The sequence below is a fragment of the Osmia bicornis genome, chromosome 11 (genome assembly GCF_907164935.1).
Source record: "Osmia bicornis bicornis chromosome 11, iOsmBic2.1, whole genome shotgun sequence".
Classification (NCBI taxonomy): domain Eukaryota; kingdom Metazoa; phylum Arthropoda; class Insecta; order Hymenoptera; family Megachilidae; genus Osmia; species Osmia bicornis.
The window spans coordinates 7667896-7692650 of NC_060226.1; the positions used below are offsets into that span (position 1 = coordinate 7667896).

At 35.0% G+C, this 24755-nt stretch overlaps 1 protein-coding gene across 4 annotated transcripts; it reads left to right on the forward strand.

The window, feature by feature from the left end:
• The first annotated feature begins 1946 nt into the window (after positions 1 to 1946).
• On the forward strand, positions 1947 to 24663 carry LOC114873901 (chitin synthase chs-2). Of its 4 annotated transcripts, XM_046288026.1 has the most exons (22): positions 2723 to 3093; positions 11398 to 11511; positions 12246 to 12490; positions 12757 to 13050; positions 13561 to 13770; positions 14114 to 14449; positions 14667 to 15052; positions 15328 to 15595; positions 15864 to 16126; positions 16198 to 16408; positions 16484 to 16731; positions 16922 to 17114; positions 17182 to 17336; positions 17419 to 17724; positions 18813 to 19060; positions 19138 to 19414; positions 19815 to 19991; positions 20457 to 20633; positions 22541 to 22708; positions 22901 to 23129; positions 23446 to 23778; positions 23975 to 24663. In XM_046288026.1, the coding sequence occupies exons 2-21, from the start codon at positions 11399 to 11401 to the stop codon at positions 23757 to 23759; spliced, it is 4818 nt and encodes a 1605-aa protein (XP_046143982.1). In that variant the 5' UTR covers positions 2723 to 3093; position 11398; the 3' UTR covers positions 23760 to 23778; positions 23975 to 24663. The 4 variants fall into 4 exon arrangements, with proteins under 4 accessions (XP_029038509.1, XP_046143982.1, XP_029038508.1 ...); XM_029182676.2 differs by lacking the exons at positions 2723 to 3093; positions 17419 to 17724; positions 20457 to 20633 and adding exons at positions 1947 to 2206; positions 18276 to 18581; XM_029182675.2 differs by lacking the exons at positions 17419 to 17724; positions 20457 to 20633 and adding an exon at positions 18276 to 18581 and having other exon boundaries at positions 2734 to 3093.
• The last annotated feature ends 92 nt before the right edge of the window (positions 24664 to 24755 follow it).

The following is a 24755-nucleotide window of genomic DNA, read 5'->3' on the forward strand; positions in this document are numbered from 1 at the left end:
TTAATTCTCAAATGGAAGAAAATGCAATAATTTTGAAAGCAATGTTTTAGAAATTCTGAGAGGTTGAGATGATTCAACAGTATGGAGTTAATCATTTTCTTTTGTCACGTCTAACACTCTGCCTTATAGGAAAGATAACCGTCTAACAATGGGAATAATGGTCTTTATATCTGGTTTCCTGTTATAAAATCTGACCTGTAATAAAATTCTGAGGACATGGTGGTCATAGTCATTCTTGAGCAAACACCATGTAGATTCGTAAATGAAGTTTTGATGTTTTTATTCTTTAGCAGAAGCAAACAATGAACTCGTATCTTTGATAAAAGTTATCATTCTTTACTCGTTTATGTCGCAATGAATTTTCTTTTATTCAGTGTTCTATAGTATATTATAATGCATGTTGCTGTAGGAAGCTTCGATAAGAAAATAAAAGATAATATTTATTAGTGGCAGCAAATATTGATAGAAGAATTCAAATGTATTTTATATTATGAATTTTGTAATTTTTTTCTTGATTAAATATCTTCTTCTTTAGAGTAAATAAAAGGTATAATAAGCAAATTTAATTGAAATAATTTTGTTAATTAGTAATCTAATATCAAAATATGAAGGAAGTAAATAGTTACTTAGAATACCTTTAAGAAACTGATTTCAAAATTGTATAAGAGCAAAGGAAGGTTTATAAATTAAAAAGAGATTAGATATGAAATGATGAAATATTCATTTTTAAAATTGTGATAAATAATGATATAAATAACAAATTATAAATAAATCTCATATTCTTATTTTAAAAATAGAATATGATAGGAGAAAATGAATCAAAGTAATTGTGAATGAACTTGATAATATAAATAGCGAAGTAGTATTTATGTATCTATTAATAATCCATGAATTGAATTGTCTTTTCTCAGATAAAAGTAGACAACTGTTAATTGACAAGATAAGGACATAAACATACGATTTTATTAGAACCCTGTATTAGTGATGACCCGCCATCTATTGGTAAATGCCGGTGTAATGATTATGTGGTTGTACAGGGGATATGCTGCCATATTGGAGAACTATAATTTGTGAGATAAAATTGCATATTACAATCATTTAGAAAAAAATGTAACAGTGACACAATGTTTTCTAAAATATTTATTCAATTTAATTTGAGAAAAAACAGATTATTATAATTAATTTATCATTTCTTTCAGGTTACATAATATTTTTTTTTCATAATGATTTATTTTATTACTTTTATATACAATTGTAAAAGTAATTGTTTTTAACAATATTATGTGTATTTAATTTATGTTATATTTCCATATTAATTTAACGAAAATTTTCATGTTTGGAATTCTATTTTAATTGAACCAGATCTTTTTAAGACCACAGAGACATCAATGCCTGGTAGGACATGTGCTAAGATTCAGTATTCAAAAACCTAGTTTCTGAAATATATTATTTACAAAAGTATATTCAATAAAACTAAATCTTTGCAGGACTCTTTGTAAGGAGTTGGAATATGACCTTCGAGATAAATGCAGTGCTCGGAAACAGTGAAGGCGTTTAGTTCAGGTCGACTGCAATTCAGATCGACGCCTTCGTTACACGCACAATTAATTACGTGGTTGGTAACTTATACCGCAATATGTAAATTCAATACATTCAAATCCATCTAAATATTTGAAAAAAAAAAGAAAAAGAAAAGAAAATGAATTTTATTGATTAAATTTTTAGATGGTGCCTACTATGTATAAATAAGAACTAAAGTTAGGAACTAAATTTTCCAAAAATTTTTATTTTTATTTTATTCCGTTATCGAGATGAAGGTTTACACTTTTCATAGTACGTGTACTTGAACGTACATGATACCAACGATTGATTAAAAATTTGATAACGATCTGACGCATAGTGAAGATAATGATTGATGCACGTACAAGGCTGTTGATAGGATAGTTCGGTCAGCTATTCCAGTGAAATAGTTCTAGCTATGATTTCTATTGACTCGTGTCTTTCACGTCATATTAAAAGTTTCGCAAGAACACCCTTGAGAAAAGAACGTTAACGTTGCGGAATTCTTCAGTGATACATCGGACATGATCTACGGTGCAACATTTGGACAACTTTGAAACCACAGAGAGGTGTTCCATAAAAATTTTCTTAAGTGATTCAGTGGCACCAGAATATTTTTATATTTCTTCGTCGTTCGTATATAAAGGTAAAAAGCATAAATATTATCATATTTAATAATTTTAATTGAATTTTATATGTCACATCATTTTCAGTTATGATCTTTCGCATACCCAAAGAATTATTGCAAAATGATTTTCACGAAAGTTCAGAAAAATGGTATTCTTTTCCTGACTGAACCAACCCCGTGGAGTTTACCTTATTAAGTAAAACAACTTTCATGTGAAATATCAGCTGAAATTTTCATTAGTTAGACGGTTAAAACGGACATAGCGTAGATTTCCCGCTAGCCCGATGATTTCGCAAGGGGCTGGAATTCCGGCTAATAGATCGGCCATTCTTCCACGCGTCTCTCGGCACTGGTCTCCGGGTTTGACATCAAAAATCGTCGAAGGGACAGTGGCTCGGTTGACGGACGAAGAGAGACCGTTAAAAATCGTACGTGGAAGGAAAGAGTAAAAGAGAGACTCGCTCTCTATCCGTGTGTCGTGAAAGTTCTACAGGAATGGAAGGCAAGAGGGGATTCTGAATCGCTTCTGGTACCTCTGGTAGATCGTGGCTAAGCCAGTCGTTGGTTCGCCGCTCACCTAAACGGCTTTCACCTGGCCGATTACGAACATCCTTGGTCATCGACCGACTGAAACGATCCTCAGCCTGCGATTTTCGCGCGTACGAATATTCTTCTGACTCCGTGTCCATCGTGTAATCGTTTCTAATGCAACCGCGCGTACAGATGGTTGCTCTTCCCCTCCGGGAAATTACGTTTCCATGAGATCCGAAGAGGAAAACCAGTGGTACCAGGGTGGCAAAAAGCATCGTCGCGGTTTCGGGATACGTGTCGTTCACCTTTTAGACGAATCCTAAGGTTCCATCGGTTTTCCGGTGGCCAAAGGAGATTTCACTTTCGTCCGACAGGTAGGTGCCGAGGTTTTTCCTTCAGCTATGCACGGAGAAAGTGTGGGATCGTTTGCGTTTTCGGGATAAATCCTGGCTCGTATTAACCAGGTAAACACTGATGGATGGATTCTGGGTCGAATTGTTTCACCGTTTCTTCAGACACGAAACTTTGTGCTACGTTCCACAGATATGGAAGGGATAGTTTCTTTCTGGAGAACGTTACTCGGCTATGAACGTTGACTTTCTATTGTGCATCGAAGCCACGAGGTTTCGTAATTTCGTGAATGATCCGATCCGATCGCTACCGATCCTATCCCATCGCGATGACAGCTGTTTTTACTTCAAGTACCGGGGTTATCGAACCGTTCGGTGATTCGATAAATTCGTGGTATTTGGTACCAATACCAATAATTATTTTTTGTGTTACATGTGAGGCTAATTATTTATTTACTACTCAATCTGTCATCGGTGACGCTGAGTTAATTTTATAACGAATTCAGAGGGGCTGATTAAAAATTTCGTTCGGACTAGATTCGATTAGATTAGATTAGACGTGCGGCTAATGAAGAAAAGATAAAGTGGGGAGAAAATGAGGAAAGTGAAAGAACTTCGTGATAATTATCACGTATTTTAGTGGAAATTCCTAGAAAATTCAACGAATTCGTTGATTAATCATGTAACAACATATGCCCCGGCTTTCCCTGCTTAATAATGAGAATGCGTGATTTCTATGCCAAGACGAGCAGTGGTTCGTCTATCAAGGAGACTTTTCATTGATCGTTTTACAAGACAACATTCGAACGTACTTATAACGGTATTACAAAACAGACGAGGGCGTGAGGTGGAAATTAGATATTTATAGGACGATGTAACGTTGTCCGTGTTGTTTCTTTTGCTCACTTTCGTCCATCATCTTCTTTCATCCTTGTCGACAATCTAATTGGCTTAGAAAGTACCATCCTTTTTATTCGACTCTTTAATCAGAACCTGTTGCATGATTACTATGCTTTTTTGATTGCATATTGCATAATCGTCAGCTGTTAAGAAAGTAATTCCCAACCATTATTCATTGACAATATTTAATATTTGTTTAATTCGTTCATTTTGATTGTTCATTAACAATAATTGGAATTATATTCATAGAATACATAGTTATTGTTTATTGAAAATGATATAATTGTCAGGTAATTTTTGGTACAGCAAATACTTGATGATGGTTATAGTATGATGTATTAAAACGAAGTGATTGAACAAATAATTGATAACATCTGTTACACAGTGGTGTTGTCACAAGTGCTTCTGTCAGTCAGAATTGTCATTACAATTGGGAAATCACGTTTTTGAAATCACGTTTTAAATATTGGAATCAGATGATACATTGTAGGGAAATTAGTATCAGAAAAAAATTAATTTAAATAATGAATAAAATATTTAAAATAATCGTACCTTAGTTATGAAACATCTGGTAAGTTTTAAATATGAAAAATATTAAAAAAGATGACATTCCAGTTATGAAATACTTAAATTGCGTAGTGAAACTGATTCATTCAATGTATGACTGAAGTCATTCCAGAAAAAGCCCTTATCATCAAACAAAGCTCTTCTTTTTAACAACATTTCTTATTATCTCTTTAATCGATATCACACGAATTATAAGTGATAAATCTAATAGAACATGTTCGTCCGATTTTTAATTCTATTAACAATCAGTTTTTAAATATTTACCGAAGGTCATTACACACAAACTTGACTTATATATGTGTAAAAACCCTGTTAGTGATCGTGTTATCCTAGTTATCTTGTCACAACAAATAAATATATCGATTAAAATTGCACAATCAAGAAGAGAAAAAGATATTCTGATGATAGTATTGTTGGACCAGAATTCCAATTTGGATGATTCGTTTTTTTGGATGACTGAACAACACAATTAATTATCCAGGTTGTCGACGAGTATTTTTTTTTTAAGACTGAAATGATGGTCGTTTATAATGGTTATCTGTTACCAAAGTTCCGTAAACAATGATAGCATAAAATTATTAGTTGCATTTTCTTGGAAAGCACATTACGATTTAATTCTAGATGACATTAGATTTACTAATTAGAAGAATAATTTTAAATTCTATGATTCTAAAACAAAATAATTAATACAATATTTTGTAATGTCATAGAAGTTTCTTAGTCCCAGAAGGCTGTTGTTTCTCGTCATTGAAGGTTCAGTAACTTCGATAGTATCATTACAGAGAATGTAGTGATTTGAGAATGAAAATTGTATCTAATTACACAGAATTTTTTCATTGAAATGCGATACATCCATCGGCAATGGATCTAGGACACCTTTCAATATTACTTCACTTTAACACTGGCTGTTATCGTCTTCTTATTGATCATTCCGGGAATTGTATTTCCTCTTTCATAATCTAAAGAAGGTTACTGAAGATGGATTAAGATTAAGCGATTAAGATCAGAAGTGTATTTTAGTTTGAAATGTAATAGAACTGACAATGAGATATAATTTTTAGAGATTTGTTTAAAGTGCATAGTTTATCAAAAAAATAAACTAACATTTCTGATCGTATAATATTTACTCATAACGTGTTAATATTATAAAAAATCAATCGTTTAATCGACGGCAATAAACTTGAAGCAAAAAACCTTTTCTTTCTCACACTTAAATTACCTGTACATATTCAGCATCTCCAGTAATAGATTACGTTATTCATGACATCACATTGAATTAGTAATCGCATTCGTAATTGTATATACTTAAAACAAGCTATCAAACTATTTAAAATTTTACAAAAATATGTGTACGCAGGTATACAGGGTGTTCCATGTAACTGGGTCAAGTTATATTTTCGAAATGATAGAAGATAGAAAAGAATGCCATTAGGCAAAATTAAACGGTATCAAATTCAACATATCTCATGGTGCAGAAATAGTGTACTTTCGGAATTGGTCAAGGCAGCCTTACCCTTTAAGACAGTAGATCGAAGATGACAAAGTGACAGGTGAATCACATCGCGTGGGAATCACGCGTTGCACCCAGAGACACAGTAACCCATTAGAGTGTTAGGATAAAGAAGGAAGCATGGTGGCGGATACGCGGGAAAAATGTTGATTCACAAAGAAATAACGATGCTTGAAACCGGTTAATCATGGTATATGTTCGTCTTTGTAGGTACTTGCATACGTGCTCTCAGCGTCGAATCAATTCGAAATATCCTCCGATGCAAGGCCATTCCTTTCTCCCTATTACTGCATTTTTTCGTCGAAACTGTCTCCCTTTTCTTCGTCCTGTGATTCATCTCTGTGCAAATCGCTGAAATTCTTCCACCCGAATCATTTGACTTTATTTTTTCTATCCTCCAAGGCTGGGGTGAAGGCTGTTGCTCGTAGGACAATCCAGTTCCGGTTTCGAATCGTTCAAGGTGGCAAGAAAATAGATGGCCAAATTTTAGAAAAAGTCATCTAAATATAGATTCAAAAACGTATCTCTTCCAAAATAGAAATTTATAAATATTTAAAATTTACTTTAAAATGCCAAAGCATTTTACTCCTTGTCAACTTTGAATAAAAAAATATGACCTTTTCTAAATTAGAGTTTTGAGAATTTTAATATTTTTATCTATAACGAGTGGTGATGTCTCCCTCCCCTATACCACCATATGTTTTTGGTTCTCCATGCTCGGAATTATACAAGAATTAAATTAATACAAATATATGCAAAATTTAGAATACGTATAACCAGTTACTCTTTAACGAAACCACTTTCGCCAGAAACCAATTAAACCGTGAAATCTTCTCGTAATCAGTAATCTGTGCAAACAAGCAATCTTTATGTAGCAGCACCTACAAGTTAACACCGTTATCATCGATAACAAGGACAAATAAAAGCTGCGATCAAAATGTGTCCTTCGTATAACCAATAAAATTGACATTGAAATAATTAATTGGTTGATTTCATTTGTTCGAAGCGAACTGCTTTTATAAAACTCTATTGTACGCATTCTATTCGATCGGTAGGTGTAGCACGACATTTAAATCGTTGTCATCGGTGTCACTGCCACAAGGAAGCAGTACCGTTATCTTTTTCTGCTGAATAATCGAATGCCTCCTACAAGCAAGCATTATAACCGATCGAAGATCCACGGCATTTGTTTGATAAAAATGATTCCGAAGAATGTTTTTCAATTAGTGAATTGCAAGTTGTTGAACGAATGTTGTTGCAAGGAGAGAAAGAATCATTGGATAGAAAAAGAAAGAGTTCGATGACGTCGAGTATCAGCGGAGAAATTAGGGCACGTGTTGGAAAGAGTTTGATCGTAACAGTTAGGCGACCATTTTAAGAGAAATTGTTGAGAAACTGTGTTACATTTGACTTTCTTCTTTATCCGTCGATTTATGACAGAATTAAAATTTCTGGAGCCCGGATTATCAAATCTTCGAGGACCCTTTTGGTTCAGAAACTGGTTCAGAAATGAAGTAAAGAAAAAGGGCAAAAGTGAAGAAATTTTACCGACTATTTTGGTTTTGTATAAATTAACTGACTAGAGATAGAATTATTCAGAATCATATTAATATTTGTTTATATAACACATTTATGAATTCCGTCTTTGAGAGAGATAAAAGAGAACTGAAAGTATATTTCCAAGTTTCGAAATAAAAGTATAATCATAAAACTTAATTATCTATTTAATGACTCTATTGCTGATTAATAATCTTTAGAATTATTCAGAAGTTCTCACTTTGTATCGATCAATATTAAAATATTCATAATCTTTTGTTTCTAATATTCTAAAAAATTCAAAAAGTATTTAAAATTCTTGTCTCCTTTAATAGGTGTTTTATAAACATTTATGCCAAATTTTACATATTTTAAGAAAAGTCAATGTTTATGAATTTTGTAAAACTGTAGGCTAATATCTTTATGTCTGTTTTGCAAGCTTTGATCTCCGCCGATCAAGGGTTAAACAAACGAAAAAAGAAAGGTAACAATCTAGCCAAACAGGTAACCAAAGGGGGAAGGTTTACCTTCTAAAAATATTCAGCCACTAAATTCCTCGTTAAATATAGAGAAGAGTGAATGAACGAGGTAGGTTCGCTTCGCGAAAGGGTTAAAGAACACAGAGGTGTTCAAACAATTCCATGAACAATGACTCATAGGACAACGGCCTTAAGACGACGAAAAGTGGTAGCCTAGGGAGTAGAAACACTATAATACTGGACCGTGTAAACTCGTGGTATTCCAACGACCATGCCGGGGACATTTATGCATACGAGCGTAAATTACGATGGAAATAAAATAGCAGAAGAATAGACCATATCGTGATACTTGATAAGCTTCGCGAGATACGTTCTCTTCATGTTTTAACGAATATCCCTTGAGACTTTCGACGCTGCTCTGCTATTCCAAGGACGATTTCTTGATATTGAATCGAGAGAACGTTTTACTAGCACATGAAAATAGTTACCTCGAGCGAGGTGCTTTACAGTCAAATATACTTTTATCACGTTATTAAAAAGATTACATTTTCATAGTATTTTGTAATTACATATACCAATTCAATTTTCATCCTACAAGAGTAACATGATCTTAAAAATATATTTAAAAATTCATCTAAACTCGACTGTTGATATTTAATAACGAGTTTGGTTGGTCCACTATCAAACGTTCGATATTTATTTCCAACTCAATGAACGATTCACTTTCACAAATTATACGCACTGAAAAAGAAACGCGATGTTGAAACCACAAAAGTATGACCTTCCAACGAGTCAGAATCAGAACGAGTTTAAAGAAGAGAATAAAGAACAAAGGTACAGAGACTCGTGAACATCCCTTTCATCTTCAATCATCATTATTGGTTCAGAAGTAACTTGAAAAAAGAAGAAGAAGAAGAGGCAGTAATCCATTTAGCATTGAAGATGTTATTAAAGCATTATCTGTCACCTTCATATAAGATTAAAGTTGAAGGTACACCTTATGTAATTTGCAAAAATTGAGATAATTGATCACAAGTTTCTTTAGCGAGTAGGAAGTGTAGGGGGATGGAAGGATTAGGTCATTTTGGGTTCCCTCTTCTTAGGCTTACTTTAAATCTTTCCTAGGTTTTCCCAAGGCTCTCCCAAGACTCTACTTAGAATCTCTTTAAAATATTAGATTCTCCCTAGGATCTCCCTATATTTTACCTAGGTTCCCCCAAGGCAAGTGGTAGGAGATTTCTTCCCTTCGTTTACTTTTCACCAAATGAAGCTTACGTTGCCTTCCACCTTTACTTCCAATAATATCAGTTATTTACTAACACTATGCAAATTATCCAGCAGAAGAGATTTTATTCAAGTGAAACTTGTCGGCTCGCCCAAGCATCAAATTTCTACTTGCACAAATGCTCGAGTCAATTTATGCAAATTAAATCCAGCTTTGAAAGGTTCTCCCGAGAAAAAAGGGCGAGGTGGATAGAGTATCGAAACAAACAGGGGATACAAAGAGAAGTGTAGTAAGCGGTGTCGAGAGGGTGAAACGGTGGAATGAACGAATCCGTGACGTGCCTCGAGGGCAGCAACCGACATGGCGAGTTGCAGTGGACGTCCTTGCTATGTTATCTTTCACGGTTCGTTCCCTTTCACTTTCATTGTCCAGGAACCAGAAAGCCCAGACCTCTACGAACAAAGATACGCCTTCGCCTTTTCGTCTTGTCCAGCCGAGATCGAAACACCATGAAGAGATCTAGTCTCGCCTCCACCTCCTTCTTTTTCTTCATTCTGCCCTATTTCATCGCTTAATCACCATTCCCTCCTTTACGTCCCACAATTAAGTTTCACGGAAATGGTTGCATATGTACGTTTGTTAATCCTACTGCAGTCTTCGAAAATTATGGTCTGGGTCATGATTGACTCAAGTACCATCATTCTAGATATTATAAAGTTTCTATAGAAAACAATTGCTATTCAATCATCTATACACACATGTTTCAATTTATCAACTTGAATTCCATGGAGGTATAATAATAAAACACATAATTGCAGAGAGCTAGATCTGGAACTTATTACATCCAGTCTCGACGAATCACTAATTAACTTACCCAGTGGACCCTTTCGCAATAGTGGTGCAGTCACCTATCAGGACAGATTTTTCCACGAAAAAAAAAGATACCATGACCGTACTAGTTAGCCGGTGGAAAGCAACTTGTTAAACCTGGCGATCAACAACAAACTTAGAAAGTCCAAGCAACTGATCCGTTACATAGCGTTTGCTCCATCGTTGGTATTTATTTTGTCGAATAGAATTTTACCTCCAACAAGCCATAGAAATACGATAATTCATCAGTTTTACGGACAATTCCTACCTTTTGCTTCGATAGTTACGTTGTGCTTGCAACTGGAGTTTCTTTTCATTGCTCAACTTTCTTTTTTGTACACCAAAAGACGCGTTCTACGTACCTGCTTTCTTATCGTTTTCTACTCTTACGCTGCTATTTTTTTTTGCATTCAACTACATTTTATCGACGATTTCTAGATAAATGTATGTACACAATTGGGTTAAAGTCTGGTGATCTTCAAATTTATCAGCAAAATTATTTAGAATTCATTTATTGTCTCATTGTCGTATTTAGAACATCTGTAGAATTTAATTTGAAATTAAAATTGAAATTAAAATTCTTTTATTAATTCTTTAGACTGAGAAAAAATAAATTCTTTTTTTTATAAAAGTGAATCATTTAAGAGAAATAGCATGATCGAGCATTCTCTGAACGTGCGTTGATCACAGCAATTTAATATTTATTTTATGACGATGATTTACTGCCGTGCCAGTATTTGTTAGCTGAACCTTTCTAATATGTGGAAAGTAACTTCGTACGAACGAGAATTTATGTTTTCTGCTCTACTTCTTATTCCTCCAAACAATCCTATATTACGTTTCTCATTGAATTATTCATATAATCGAAAGAATTTAAAATACGAAAGTTTCTTCAATATGAAGTATCGAAGAATTTAATAAAGGATCATAAAGCGTATTGTTTTCACTTTCTATAAATTAGCAGTATATACAATTTTAATGTTATTATTTCATAGCGATAGCAGATTATTATTGGATTACAAAAATGATAGTTATCTATTCTATAATGAATCTTATCTAATCTTCCTTTGCTTTCGAATCATTTCATATTAGAAGTCATATCGTCTTTGATATTGGCAATGAAAACTAATCTCACGCTTTATAATTTATAATTGATACTTTGTCCTGAATTATGTGTAAGTAAATGCGATTCTACACGGTTACCATATTTTTAATATAATTTCTTTTTTCTGTATCGATAGAATGTCGAAAAATCAGCAACAAAATGGAATGATACCAGGCGGTGGGGCGATTGCTGGTGCGGATGATTTTTCGGACGGCGAGAGTACCCCATTGACTCAAGATTATGGCGACAGGTATGTGTCACGTGTGTCCGCGCGAAACAACCATGACATTGGCAAACGTTGAGCTTCTTTTCTGGTAAAAAGAAACTAACGAGTTTCGGTCGTTTCTCATGTCGACCAAACCACTTCGCATTCCATCGATTTTGTTTCGTTGTAATCCTTTTCTTTTCAAATATTTTTCAATAATTCAAAGTTTTATAGATACAAAATTTTGAAAGTTATAAGTATAAATCTTAATAAGGTCTAGTAAGCAAATTGGGAAGAAAATTTGAAAACAGTTCAGGATTTCTCTAGGCGAACTCTTCCTTTCTCCCTAATTGCTCAATTAAAGCATGTAACATTTTTCCAGTTCGAAGCTGGTCCATTTTATTAACTGTTTGTTAAAATTAGATTTAAGACATCTTTAGATGTTCGTCGCCTTGGAAAGTTCGACCTTGCCTGTCTCTAAAACCGATATTAATCACATTTAATAACGCGATCATTGATTACGCCGGCCGTGGATATCATCGAACTGATATGAATTAGTCGCAAAAGTTACAAGTCGCAAGTTCTGTGCTTGCTGCTCTAAGGGAACGGATGAGGTGAGACAGAAGATTATTTCCGGACGTCAATCGAACAGGAAAATACAATAATTGCCGCGGACTGAGCTGTAGAAGCAGAAAATTTTGCAAACTTTCAAGCTCTCATTTGATGGATAAAGAGTTACTCAATGGCTACGATTGAAAATTTATTTCTATTTGTTCTAGTCAAAGAACGGTCGTGGAAACGAAAGGATGGGACGTGTTTCGGAATCCACCGCCGAAAATTGATTCCGGATCGATGGCTAATCAAAGATGCCTTGAGGTGACGGTACAAATAACTAAAGTGATCGTTTATCTAGCAGTTTTTGTGATAGTGTTAGGAAGCGGTGTAGTTGCCAAAGGAACGATTCTATTCATGACATCGCAGTTAAAAGCGGATCGAAAGATCGCTCTCTGCAATAAACAATTGGGTAAGTGTTAGTTTTTTAATTTTATAATTTTATTTATTTAATATATTAACTGTCATTACGATCGAAGGGTTGTTACACTTGAAATTAAAGAAGGAAAGAATTGAATAAAATAGAAAATTGGGAGCTTGAATTTGAAAATTAATAATTAGAGCTAAAAGTCCGATTAAATAATCTTTAAATTTCTAAGGGACCTGATCCAGTCTAGAATAAAATGTTAGTTACCCTAATGCACAGAACAGAAAATAATAGAGAATTGTTTGTTTTAGATTTAGAAAAGCAATACGTAGTTACATTACCAGAGGAAGAGAGGATAGCATGGATCTGGTGTATCATTATCGCCTTTGCAGTTCCTGAATTCGGCACATTGATCCGTAGCATTCGAATATGCATATTCAAATCCTGGAAGAAACCACCTGCTTCCCATTTCCTTCTCGTCTTTTTCATGGAGACGTTTCACGTAGTCGGTCTTGCTTTAATGTTCATAGCAGTGCTTCCGGATTTGGACGTGGTTAAAGGAGCAATGCTGACGAACTGTGTGTGCTTCGTACCTGGTTTATTAGGTAAGAGATACCAAAGTAAAGGTATCTAAAGAATTGTTGATGCAATCTCTACGGTATTCTGAATTCTTTTAACGGATTAAATTAAATTCGTGGCGCCGCTAATCTGTGATTCTCATTCTGTTCAAGAGCAGTTAATTAATAGAATGGAATATATTATTATAAAAACACTTATGTAAATTTTTCGAGTTAATTTATACCCCGTGTACCCGGTAATTCATAAAACTATAACGATAGTATAATAAGGGGAATAAAATAAAAAATTATTATCTCACATTGAGAACTCCTATTCTGTACAATGAAAGCTATCAATTTTAAATAATTCTAAAAACGATATACCAATATGCCAAAATTTAAAATTGGGGCTCTCTCCATGGTCCGCCGTTCGATGATTAAATTCCATCCCAAGTAATTAAAAGCGGTTCATTAAATGAAAAAGGTTTCTCAGGCGAAACTATTACGACCAGTAAACCAGGGTTGTGTTAAGATACAGAGGATTTATTTTTCTTAAAGGGCTTCTCTCTCGCAATAAAACCAAAGACGAATCGAAGAGATTTGTCCTGGTGCTGATCGATATTGCCGCTCTAGCCGCTCAAGGAACAAGTTTCTTCCTTTGGCCATTATTGGACAGTTCTCGACCATCATTATGGCTCATACCACCGTCTCTGTTCCTGGTTTCTTGCGGCTGGTGGGAAAATTATGTTTCGATACAAAGTCCAATCGGTAAGTACCATAATATCATCGAGAGATAATTAAAAGAGCTATAAATTGCGAAAAGAAATGTCTACGGTGTTGAAGAAACGAACGGAGAAGTCGTATAAACTATTATGGACATCTTGATCAATTTGAAACTTTAATAATCCTTGAAGAACCATCGTTATGAAAGTACTTTTTAATAGACGATTTCAATGGACTGAAAGATTGACCGACTTTATTTCTTTTTTTTCCAACAATAGTTGCAATTACAAGTATTATTTTAACAAATATCTTCATCTTTACGATGAGTTAACATTGTTCCACTTTAACTATTAAATAATTATTTACATACTTTTCTTCTATTCTTTAGGATTTGTCAAGTCTCTAGGAAGGGTGAAGAAAGAACTGCGCCTGACAAGATATTTCACTTACCTATTTATGTCCATATGGAAGATCTTAGCGTTCTTCATCAGCACTGTATTGATACTATACATGAAAGGAGAAACCGTGGGACATTTATTTTCGATGTTGAGCGACGCTTTTGGGAAGCATAAAATCGAAGCATCGCAAGTGGTCTCTTCTCGAATCACTGACATCGCTGAAATATTGGAGACCAGCGACAAAATACCCATCGATGCTGATGTCCATACCCCGATTTTTGTTCTACTTTTGCAAATATTCGGTGCTTATTTCGCTTACGTCTTTGGTAAGTCGCGTATATCGACTACATCAATTTAAAATTTAAAGTTTCATTCATCATTCCTAGTTCAAAAATTGAATTTATTCCCATTAATTGTAACAAAAATAGAAACTCCTCACTTTTATTGAAAATGAATAATTTTAATGATATATCATAGTATCAGTGAGATACGAGAAATTCTTGAAAGAAGAACGACACATAAATCACGGTTTCCTTATTCCAGGTAAATTCGCTTGTAAAATTCTGATACAGGGATTTAGTTATGCCTTTCCCGTGAATCTGACAATACCGGTATCGATCTCCTTATTGATCGCCGCATGCGGCTTGAGGAACAGCGATCCTTGCATATTCCGTGGCACTATCCCGGATTATTTGTTTTACGAATCGCCACCGTTCCTCAACGATTTCGTGTCCAAGCAATATGCCTGGGTATGGTTGCTCTGGTTGTTGTCACAAACGTGGATTACCTTGCACGTTTGGACACCGAAATGCGAACGTCTCGCAGCCACCGAGAAGCTGTTCGTCGTGCCAATGTACAATTCCTTGTTGATTGATCAGTCGATGGGTCTGAATCGGAAGCGAGACGATCAACCGGAGGTGAAAGTTGAGGTAAAACATCATTGCATTTATCAAAAATTGTCAAACAATTTTTTTTTGGTACACGTTTCACACAAAAACGACTATTTTGAAACATAAAAGCTTTGTATTGCAACAAAAGGATTAATTAATCCTTTGTTAAAACAAGAGTCGTTATCGATGAACACGTGAAATGCCACAGGAGTAGTGGTCAAAAATTTGATATGAAAATTTGAAAATTTACAAGACTTCTTTTCGGACGTCTCCAGCATCTGAATCATTCATGAATACGTATTTTTGTTGATCAGGATCTGGCAGAGATAGAGAAGGAAAAGGGAGACGGAGATTACGAGACCATATACGAGCAGACAGACGGTTCAACAACACCACCGTCGACAGTGAAAAGCAGCGATCACGTAACAAGGATATATGCCTGCGCAACGATGTGGCATGAGAACAAGGAGGAAATGATAGAATTCTTGAAGAGTATCCTACGTTTGGATGAAGACCAATGTGCCCGACGTGTTGCCCAAAAATATTTGAAAGTGGTCGATCCAGATTACTATGAATTTGAGAGTAAGTTCACCTTCTTTGGGACCATATGGATCAAGTTTGGTAGAATAAATTATTATTCAAGCGTATAAAATTTATTTTTTCATTAATAAATAAAAATATCAAGTATTACATCTCAACCTTACATCCATCGCGTGATATTATATTTGAAAATGTGTCCAATATGTCTTCAGGTATTAAGAGTAGTGCTAGGGTTAATATTGACTTCATTAAAAATGATTCACTTAAATATCAATTTGTACAAGTGTGCAATGTGAATTCATTCTTCCAGCTCACATCTTTTTCGATGACGCTTTCGAGTTATCGGATCACGATGAAAATGAGTCCCAGGTGAACTGGTTCGTGAAATTACTGGTGGGTACGTTGGACGAGGCTGCATCGGATGTCCATCAAACGCGGATGCATGTGAGGGCCCCGAAGAAATATGTAACGCCTTACGGTGGTCGGTTGGTATGGACTCTTCCGGGAAAAACGAAGATGATTGCCCATTTGAAGGACAAGAGTAAGATTCGTCACAGGAAACGTTGGAGTCAGGTAGAATACAATTAGAGACAGCAAAATAATTATAAAGATGAGAAACTTTATCTTCTATTTTTCTTCCTCAGGTTATGTACATGTACTATTTACTGGGTCATCGATTAATGGAGTTACCAATTAGCGTAGATCGTAAAGAAGTGATCGCAGAGAACACTTACTTATTAACACTTGATGGTGACATTGATTTCCAACCGGCTGCTGTGAAATTACTGGTGGACTTAATGAAGAAGAACAAGAACCTTGGTGCAGCTTGTGGTCGTATTCACCCAGTTGGTTCAGGTAAACATCCTGAATTTATATAAAGAAATTAAGAATATTATTTTTCATTTCATTTCTATTGTTTGATTATGTCAGGTCCTATGGTATGGTACCAGATGTTCGAGTACGCTATCGGACATTGGCTGCAGAAGGCAACTGAGCATATGATTGGTTGTGTACTTTGTAGTCCTGGTTGTTTCTCGTTGTTTAGAGGTAAAGCTTTGATGGATGATAACGTGATGAAGAAGTATACGACGAGATCGGACGAGGCAAGACATTATGTTCAGTACGATCAAGGAGAGGATCGATGGCTTTGTACTCTTCTTTTGCAACGAGGTTACAGAGTAAGTATTTTATATTTCTTTGAAATTCTTAATTAATTTCATGCACAATTAAGGGTTAATATTAACCAACAAAAATAATTGTATCATATTTCTAAGAAAAATTTTGATTTTGATTTTTTAAAAATAATTTAAACCACACGGTGTGAGAAAACAGTGATTAACCATTGTGGTATATTCAATAATGGCACAGGTTGAATATTCAGCAGCCAGCGATGCTTACACACACGCACCGGAGGGCTTCAATGAATTTTACAATCAACGTCGTCGATGGGTGCCGTCTACCATAGCCAATATAATGGATCTTTTAATGGACGCGAAACGAACGATCAAAATTAACGACAATATTTCTCTTCCCTACATCTCTTATCAAATTTTGCTTATGGGTCAGTTAAATATTTATGTATTCTAATTTTACCGATCATTCGATTCGAATATTTTAATTTCTTTTAGGTGGTACAATCTTAGGACCAGGTACGATCTTCCTCATGTTGGTGGGTGCCTTTGTAGCTGCCTTCAAGATCGACAATTGGACCAGTTTCTATTACAACATTATCCCTATTTTATTATTTATGCTCGTATGTTTTACATGTAAGGCGAATATTCAAGTAAGTAGATCCACTCGTGAATCCGTCCTTGAAAATCATGTTACGCCTTGAACGTTTGTCATACTATGTCCTTGCCTTTCAGCTTTTGTTGGCGCAAATATTGTCCACAGGATACGCGATGATAATGATGGCCGTGATCGTAGGTACGGCCCTCCAATTGGGTGAGGACGGTATCGGCTCACCTTCAGCTATATTCTTGATATCCTTGTCCAGTTCGTTCTTCATAGCTGCCTGTTTGCATCCACAAGAATTTTGGTGTATCGTACCCGGCATCATATACCTTCTATCAATTCCCTCCATGTATCTCCTTCTGATCCTTTATTCCATTATAAACTTGAACGTCGTCTCCTGGGGTACCCGTGAAGTCCAAGTGAAAAAGACTAAAAAGGTTCGTTCAAACGTCCTCGTGTACTTCATCTTTCTTCTGCTTTGCTTCGATCTGGTAGCTCAAAACGATTAACCCTTGTTGGATAAGACGGGACAGTATAAAATTTAAGAAAAGAAAATAATATGAAATTGGAGTTCTCTCCACGGTCCGCCGTCCGAGGTTTGATTTGATTCCCTTCAGATATCAGATAAGGGTTAATAATGATATAGATCTGATAAGAGTTAATTCCACTTTTTATTATTAAAAGAATTATGATAATTATCAGATGTTTTAACAATACTGGCAAACACTTTGTACTTATAATATTAACTTCACTGTAATATCATTAAACAGATGGAGCACTAAAATGGAGGATGGTGCTGGTAATTGAAACATGGCCATCGAGGGTACGCTTTTATATAATTCTGCACGCAAAATGAAGTGTTGCTTTCTTGTCTGCAAATGTATGTTTTAATTTATTCCTAATTACGAATGATTTACCACGTTTAAACCCACTTCATATTTCAATGAATTACCTTGCATGCTAATTAATTTTAACAATGGTGTATCAGGTATTTATGGCAGCACTGATCAGCACCCTATATAGCATGGTAATGGTTGCTGTAATTGTTGGAATTGCAATAAGCATCTCTCAAGATGGAGCATTGTCACCTTCCGCGCTGTTTGTTGCACTACTAATAAGTCAGATGGCGATAGCCGGAATATTACATCCCGCGGAAATAAACTGCCTATTATACAGTCTCATCTACTTTATAACAGTTCCCTCAATGTACGTTCTGCTTATTATTTACTCGGTCTGTAATTTGCATGACATTACGTGGGGGACCAGGGAAGTACCAGTTAAGAAAACTGCCAAGGTAATTATTTACCCTCTTAACATACTAATTAATTAATTTACCTTCTTTTATCGTTCTATCGTAACTAATCATTAATATTTAACAATTTAATTCTATATTGTAAAATAGAAATTATTACAATTGCACTGTAACAATAGCTTTCAGCTTACTTTTGAAATTCATTTTGGTATCATTTTTATTACTTGTTATTCGCATAATAAATGTCTTGTTTATTAATTACCGTGCAAATAGGAACTTGAACAAGAGAAAAAGGAAGCCGAGGAGGCGAAACAGAAAGCGAAACAAAAGTCCTTGTTAGGCTTCCTGCAAAATGGCGTTGGGTCGAACGAAGACGAGGAAGGATCGATAGAAATATCTTTGGCAGGATTGTTTAAATGCATGCTCTGCACTCATGGTCAGACTTCTAATGAAAAACAACAATTGGTCGCCATTGCCGAGTCGTTGGAGCAAGTTGGCAAACGTTTGGAAGTCATTGAAAGGTTATTAACTATTTCTTTAATATCATTAATAGTTGAAATAGTGTAAGCATTCGTTAATATTATTTTCGTCTGTTCAGGGCTGTGGATCCTCATGCTCACTCAGGACGAATACGCGCATCCTCAGCGGGTTCCCGGATTGCTGAGGATCAGGACAATACCGACGCGGAAACTGTGACTAGTCAAAATACCGAAGGCAATCGAGAGGGTAGTCATTTCCTTAGCAGGCCCTATTGGCTGAACGACGATGGACTGAAAAAGGGTGAGATCGATGTACTGTCGCTTCAGGAGGAACAATTCTGGAAGGATCTTCTGGAGAAGTATCTCTATCCTATCGACGAAGACAAAGCAGAGAAGGTAACTTTTGTTTTAATAGATTTGTTTACTGAAAAAAGTGAACTATTTTAATTCAGAAAAAGTAATGGTCAAAAGATAAAAGTAGTTTCTCGCCAAAATAATAAGAAAATTTGTTTTTTTTTCTGGGTCTCTATTGACTCAGGCTCAGCTATTCAAAGGTTAAATCATTGATTTTTTTATTCAGTTATTTATTTTTTAAGCATTTTAAAAATTTATCATAGTGCTACGTTCCTTTTAAATCAAGTATCAAAATAGAGAGTTGAAAATTACTCGAAGTGAAAAAATTTTAAAATACCGTGTCTAAGAAAATATAATTAAAAATCAATTGTGGCAGTATCAAGAATGTTTATAATATCCATAATCGAATAATTGAATAACCGAACTATGCTGCTTACATCAGGCACGAATCGCCAAAGATCTAAAGGACCTACGTGACCAGAGTGTGTTTGCGTTTTTTATGCTGAATGCCCTCTTCGTCCTGATCGTCTTTCTACTCCAATTAAACAAAGATTTGTTGCACGTGAAATGGCCATTTGGTATCAAGACGAACATCACCTATGACGGAAGCTCGCAGGAGGTAAAGACCGCTCCGTCCATGTCGAGTTATCCTGCTTCTTAAATCTTACCCCAAATTCCCATTCCCCCGATAGAAAAAAAAAAACAGGATCTATCAATGAGCCATTTGGTTCTTACGTTTATCACTATGTATATCTATTTTTATTTTGGCAAAACATTTTCAATGTTAGAGTGAAATTGATTATCAATTAAAAATAATTTTAATTTTAATTTTGCAAACTTTAAATTATTTTCCAGGGGTAGATTTCAAATTTTAAAGCATTAAAATTGTTTTGCAATGAAAAAATCAGATATTTCTTCTTTAATATTTAAAAAATAAATTTAAATATTAGAAATGAATCAAGAGTGAATTGTCCTCAGTGAAAATCCTCGAAGAAGCTGAAGGATCAACGAGTGACTGGACGGAGCGTATTTTTTTTCATATCTTTGCTAATTTGTGTTTCTTTGCTTTCCTGATTCATGACAGGCTCGTATAGCCGCCGACCTGATTGAGCTGCGGAACAAGAGCGTATTTGCGTTTTTTATGTTCAATGCGTTGTTCGTTCTGATCGTATTCTTGCTACAGCTGAACAAAGATCAGCTACATGTTATTTGGCCACTTGGCGTCAAGACGAACGTCACCTTCATCGAAGAAACATCGGAGGTACCTGGTATTTCCAAACAAAAAAAAAAAAAAAGAAAAAATGGAAACTGAAAAACAGAGATGCTGTCTCACTGGATGCCTCGGGAGACTAACACCTCCGTGTGCTCCGTTGTTCACGCCATTTTCTTCATCTTTTACATTTAATTCCTATCATTTATAACAGTAAATCGAAATGAAAGGAGTCAAAATCCAAACTTCGATTTTTCACTTTTTAAGCTATCATTTTACCAATATTACCAATTTGATTCTATTACACAGGGTGCCCCAGTATTGACGGACGAAGGTGATTCTACGTACAAAAATTAATTAAAAATGTGAAATATATTATTTCTATATTTAGCCTTGTTTCTAAGAAAATTGACATTTCAAAAAAATATGTCTGTTAGCTCTTAGCAGCCCTTAACCCTTTATGCTTCTATCTAGTGATTTTCAAATATAAATATTTTATTAGTTAGTATTCGTTAGCTCTTAGCCCTTTATGCTTTTATTTAGTGATTTTTAAATAAATCATTCATCTTGTGTTTAATAAATCTTTCGTTTCCTTTAATTCATTTAACAATTATTTTAATTCAAAATTATTGAACACAAGTGGACAATAGAGCAGTTAGTCGAAAAATTTAGCGCGAGGGATAAAGTGAACATCGGAGCACGCTGGAATTATTATATCCGGTGATAATGTTGCACTTGTTGGGACATTTCTGTGTTTTGTTAATAACGTGGAACAGCAGCACGTGGCAAATTACCATTAACATGTTTGCACAGGTACACCCGGAACGAATAAAACAGCTGGGGCGGAATCAAGCAACTGACTAGAAACTAGTTTGCTAAGTCACAAATAACCATCGATATCTTGTTAATTTGGATTCCTCATCCCATGTATCATCCCTCGTTACGTCTTCGTCTTTATGTGAAACGAAGAGAATCGTTGTCGTACGACCACTCACATTCATAGGTTTTCTTTTATCTTGACTAACATTAACTTCTGTACCCTTCAACTCTCCCCTGACCTGGGAGTATCTAAAATTTAAGCTAGAAGCCTTGTATTTATTTTTCACAATGCTGTAGAGCGTGCACGATTCACGGGTCACGAAAGAGTTGAAGTCAAAAAGCACCCCTATATGTATACATTGTCCTATTTTCCACTTATGTACACCCTCGTTAATAAGTCATGGTACACCTTATCATTTTAAAATAATTTTATTTTAGTTTCAACTCCAATCATTTGATTTCAACGTTTTAGTAAAAAATTAAATAATTAATCTATCGATAGCAAGGTTTAAATTCAAAATTATTGTACAATAAATTATTTTTAGTAGTGTTAATTTAAATGAAAAATTGAAATTAATAATTGCCTCGTGACTTATAGAAGAGGGTGTATCTGCCTGACTATGTACGAGGGGAGGAATTGTCACGCAGATTATTGTTTCACATTCTTATGTATCTAATTCTGATAATGCACTGCTAGGTATGACAGCAGAGGAGCACCATTAACGAGTTACTGTCAATGTAACTAAACGGTGGCTTATAAATGTTTGTGTCTAGAAACATATCTGTTTATGCGGTGTTCTTGTACGTACGATCAATCAATCTTTAATTATTAATTTAAAAAAATTGACAATAATAATAATAAATTGCCATAACTGTTAAAAATAAAGTGATTACTACGTACAAGAAAAATAATTGTTGCTTCATTTCAAAGTATAATATTGCACTGTCATTTTTAAAAAATTAGATAGATAGAATTTAGAAAGATTGTTTAAAAATTAATATAACGCGATGAAACAACAATAATAACCGCAATATGGACTACTTTATGCGTATCTCGTTCTCTGTGTTTCTATTTTAAATTTGATTTGTACAGGCTCATTCATCAACGTCTGTTTTAATGATGACAATGCATTTTCTAGGTACACGTTACAAAGGAGTACCTCCAACTCGAACCAATTGGTTTGGTTTTCGTATTCTTTTTTGCGCTGATATTGGTGATTCAATTTACCGCCATGCTGTTCCATCGATTTGGCACGTTCGCCCATATCTTAGCCAGTACCAGCCTCGATTGGTATTGTTGCAAGAAGGTATGTGCCATGTTTAAAAACTTAATGAATATTTGACTAAACAAAATAATTCTCTTCTCAACACGAAACACATTATAACGATAAAATACACTTTTACTGCCGTTCCTCCCTCTTGACGTCTTATGCCGTCATCCGGTCGTCAGATTAGTTATAACCCAATTTCTTCAGTTCTTTTTCCATTTGATTTATTAGACGAAGGATTTATCGGAGGAAGCATTACTATCGAAACACGCGGTGGAGATAGTCAGAGATTTACAAAGATTAGACGGAATGGAGGGTGATTATGAAGAAGGCAGTGGTAGCGGTCCTGGAAGAAGAAAGACAATAAGAAACCTTGAAAAGAGTCGGAGAAAGACTCAAGCAATCAATACGCTTGATGTTGCTTTTAGACAGCGATTTTTCAGTATGTCCGAAGGAAACGGTAAGTTAAAGGTCTGTTAATTTCGCGTTACAACGAATTTAGAATTTAGAATTTTTGCATTTCACATTCTTTTTTGAAACATCTTGTACAAAAAATATGTTAATGATATGTAAACGCGAATCTTGTGTTCCTTTGTGTGGCCATCACGTATTCAAGAACGTGACGGTATTTCCGATATTCGAACAACGTTTGCCGGAAACTGTGTCTGAAAGTTTTAAGGAACAAAATCTCAGATCACGATAACTTGCAATTTTGCTTATTGCACGATACTGAAATATGAATTGTAACAAGGGAAGAAATGGTATCATTTATTTAGGTTTACCAAGGAACATGTCAACCAGACGTTCAGCGAAAGCTTTCAAGGCATTCGAAGGACGTAGGAATAGCATAATGGCAAGGAGGAAATCGCAAATGCAAACTTTAGGAGCGAACAATATTTACGGAGTGGCAGGGAATCCTTTAGGAATTCAAGGACGTCCGTCGAGAAGCAGTCAGATTTCTGTTAAGGACGTGTTCGAGGGACACGCTGGACACACGAATTCCGCTTACGAACCAGACGAGAATACCGGCAGTAGCCTTAGGCTTCAAAACTTGGCTCAAAACACGTGGAGAGAGGCGAACAATATCTGATCGGACCATTTTCACGAACGTATGTAATTTACAAGATTGAACTATGTCAGTCGAAAGGTCTTATTGGCTCTGGTACCATTTCTACGGTGACAATATTCATTTATCATCTTCCGTGTCTTATCGTTCAATCGTTTTAACGTGACAGTTTTCGGATTTAGATTTATTCAAAATAAATTCTGCGTCGCTTGAGTTATTGGTTTAATTTGATTTTCCAGATCCATAACGATGACTGCCATTCCTATCATTCAACTGACCGAAAGAGATTTAAGAATGGCCTAAAAATGACGGAATGGAATTTCATAAGTATCACCACGCATTTCTCGTGTAGCAATTATTCAATAATTCGATTACTTATGATATAAGAGAAGTATGAAAAAGACTGCCTTCGAGTAGACTAATTTATGATGAAACGAATGTGAATCAGGGCCGTCTTTAACTTCTCCCTTTATTTATTTAAAAAAAAAAGAAAAAACAATGAAGTTCTTTAATCTCAAGTTCTTGAACTTCAAATACTATTAAACTGGACTTCAAAGTCGTTAAACTTGAAAAAGTTAAAGACAGTCCTGAAGAAAAAAAGACATCATTTTTTTTTTATAATATGTGATTAGATATTTAAGATAAACGAACTGACCGGTGAATAGCGCAACTATCGTGTGATAATTTACGGTTTTACACGATTAATCTTTTAGAAGATTGGCTGTCGTTTATATCTGTGTGGCAATAATCACAATCATCTCACGCTTACATTTCTTCGCTCCTTTAAACGTGATACCGCCATTTGTAATATTTAATAGACGTAGGTTCTCTTTTTGTACATATCGCGTGCGTACGTGTAAATTTAAGCTAAGAAAAGAAGGTTGTGTTGATTGCAAGCGGAATAAAGGCTACAACGATCAGCATTTAATCATCAGTATAATTCATTCGATATACTTCTATTAGGCTGCTCTTAGTTAAAAGGAGAAAAGAAGCTAATTGTAGATAGGTTCTAGATTTCAG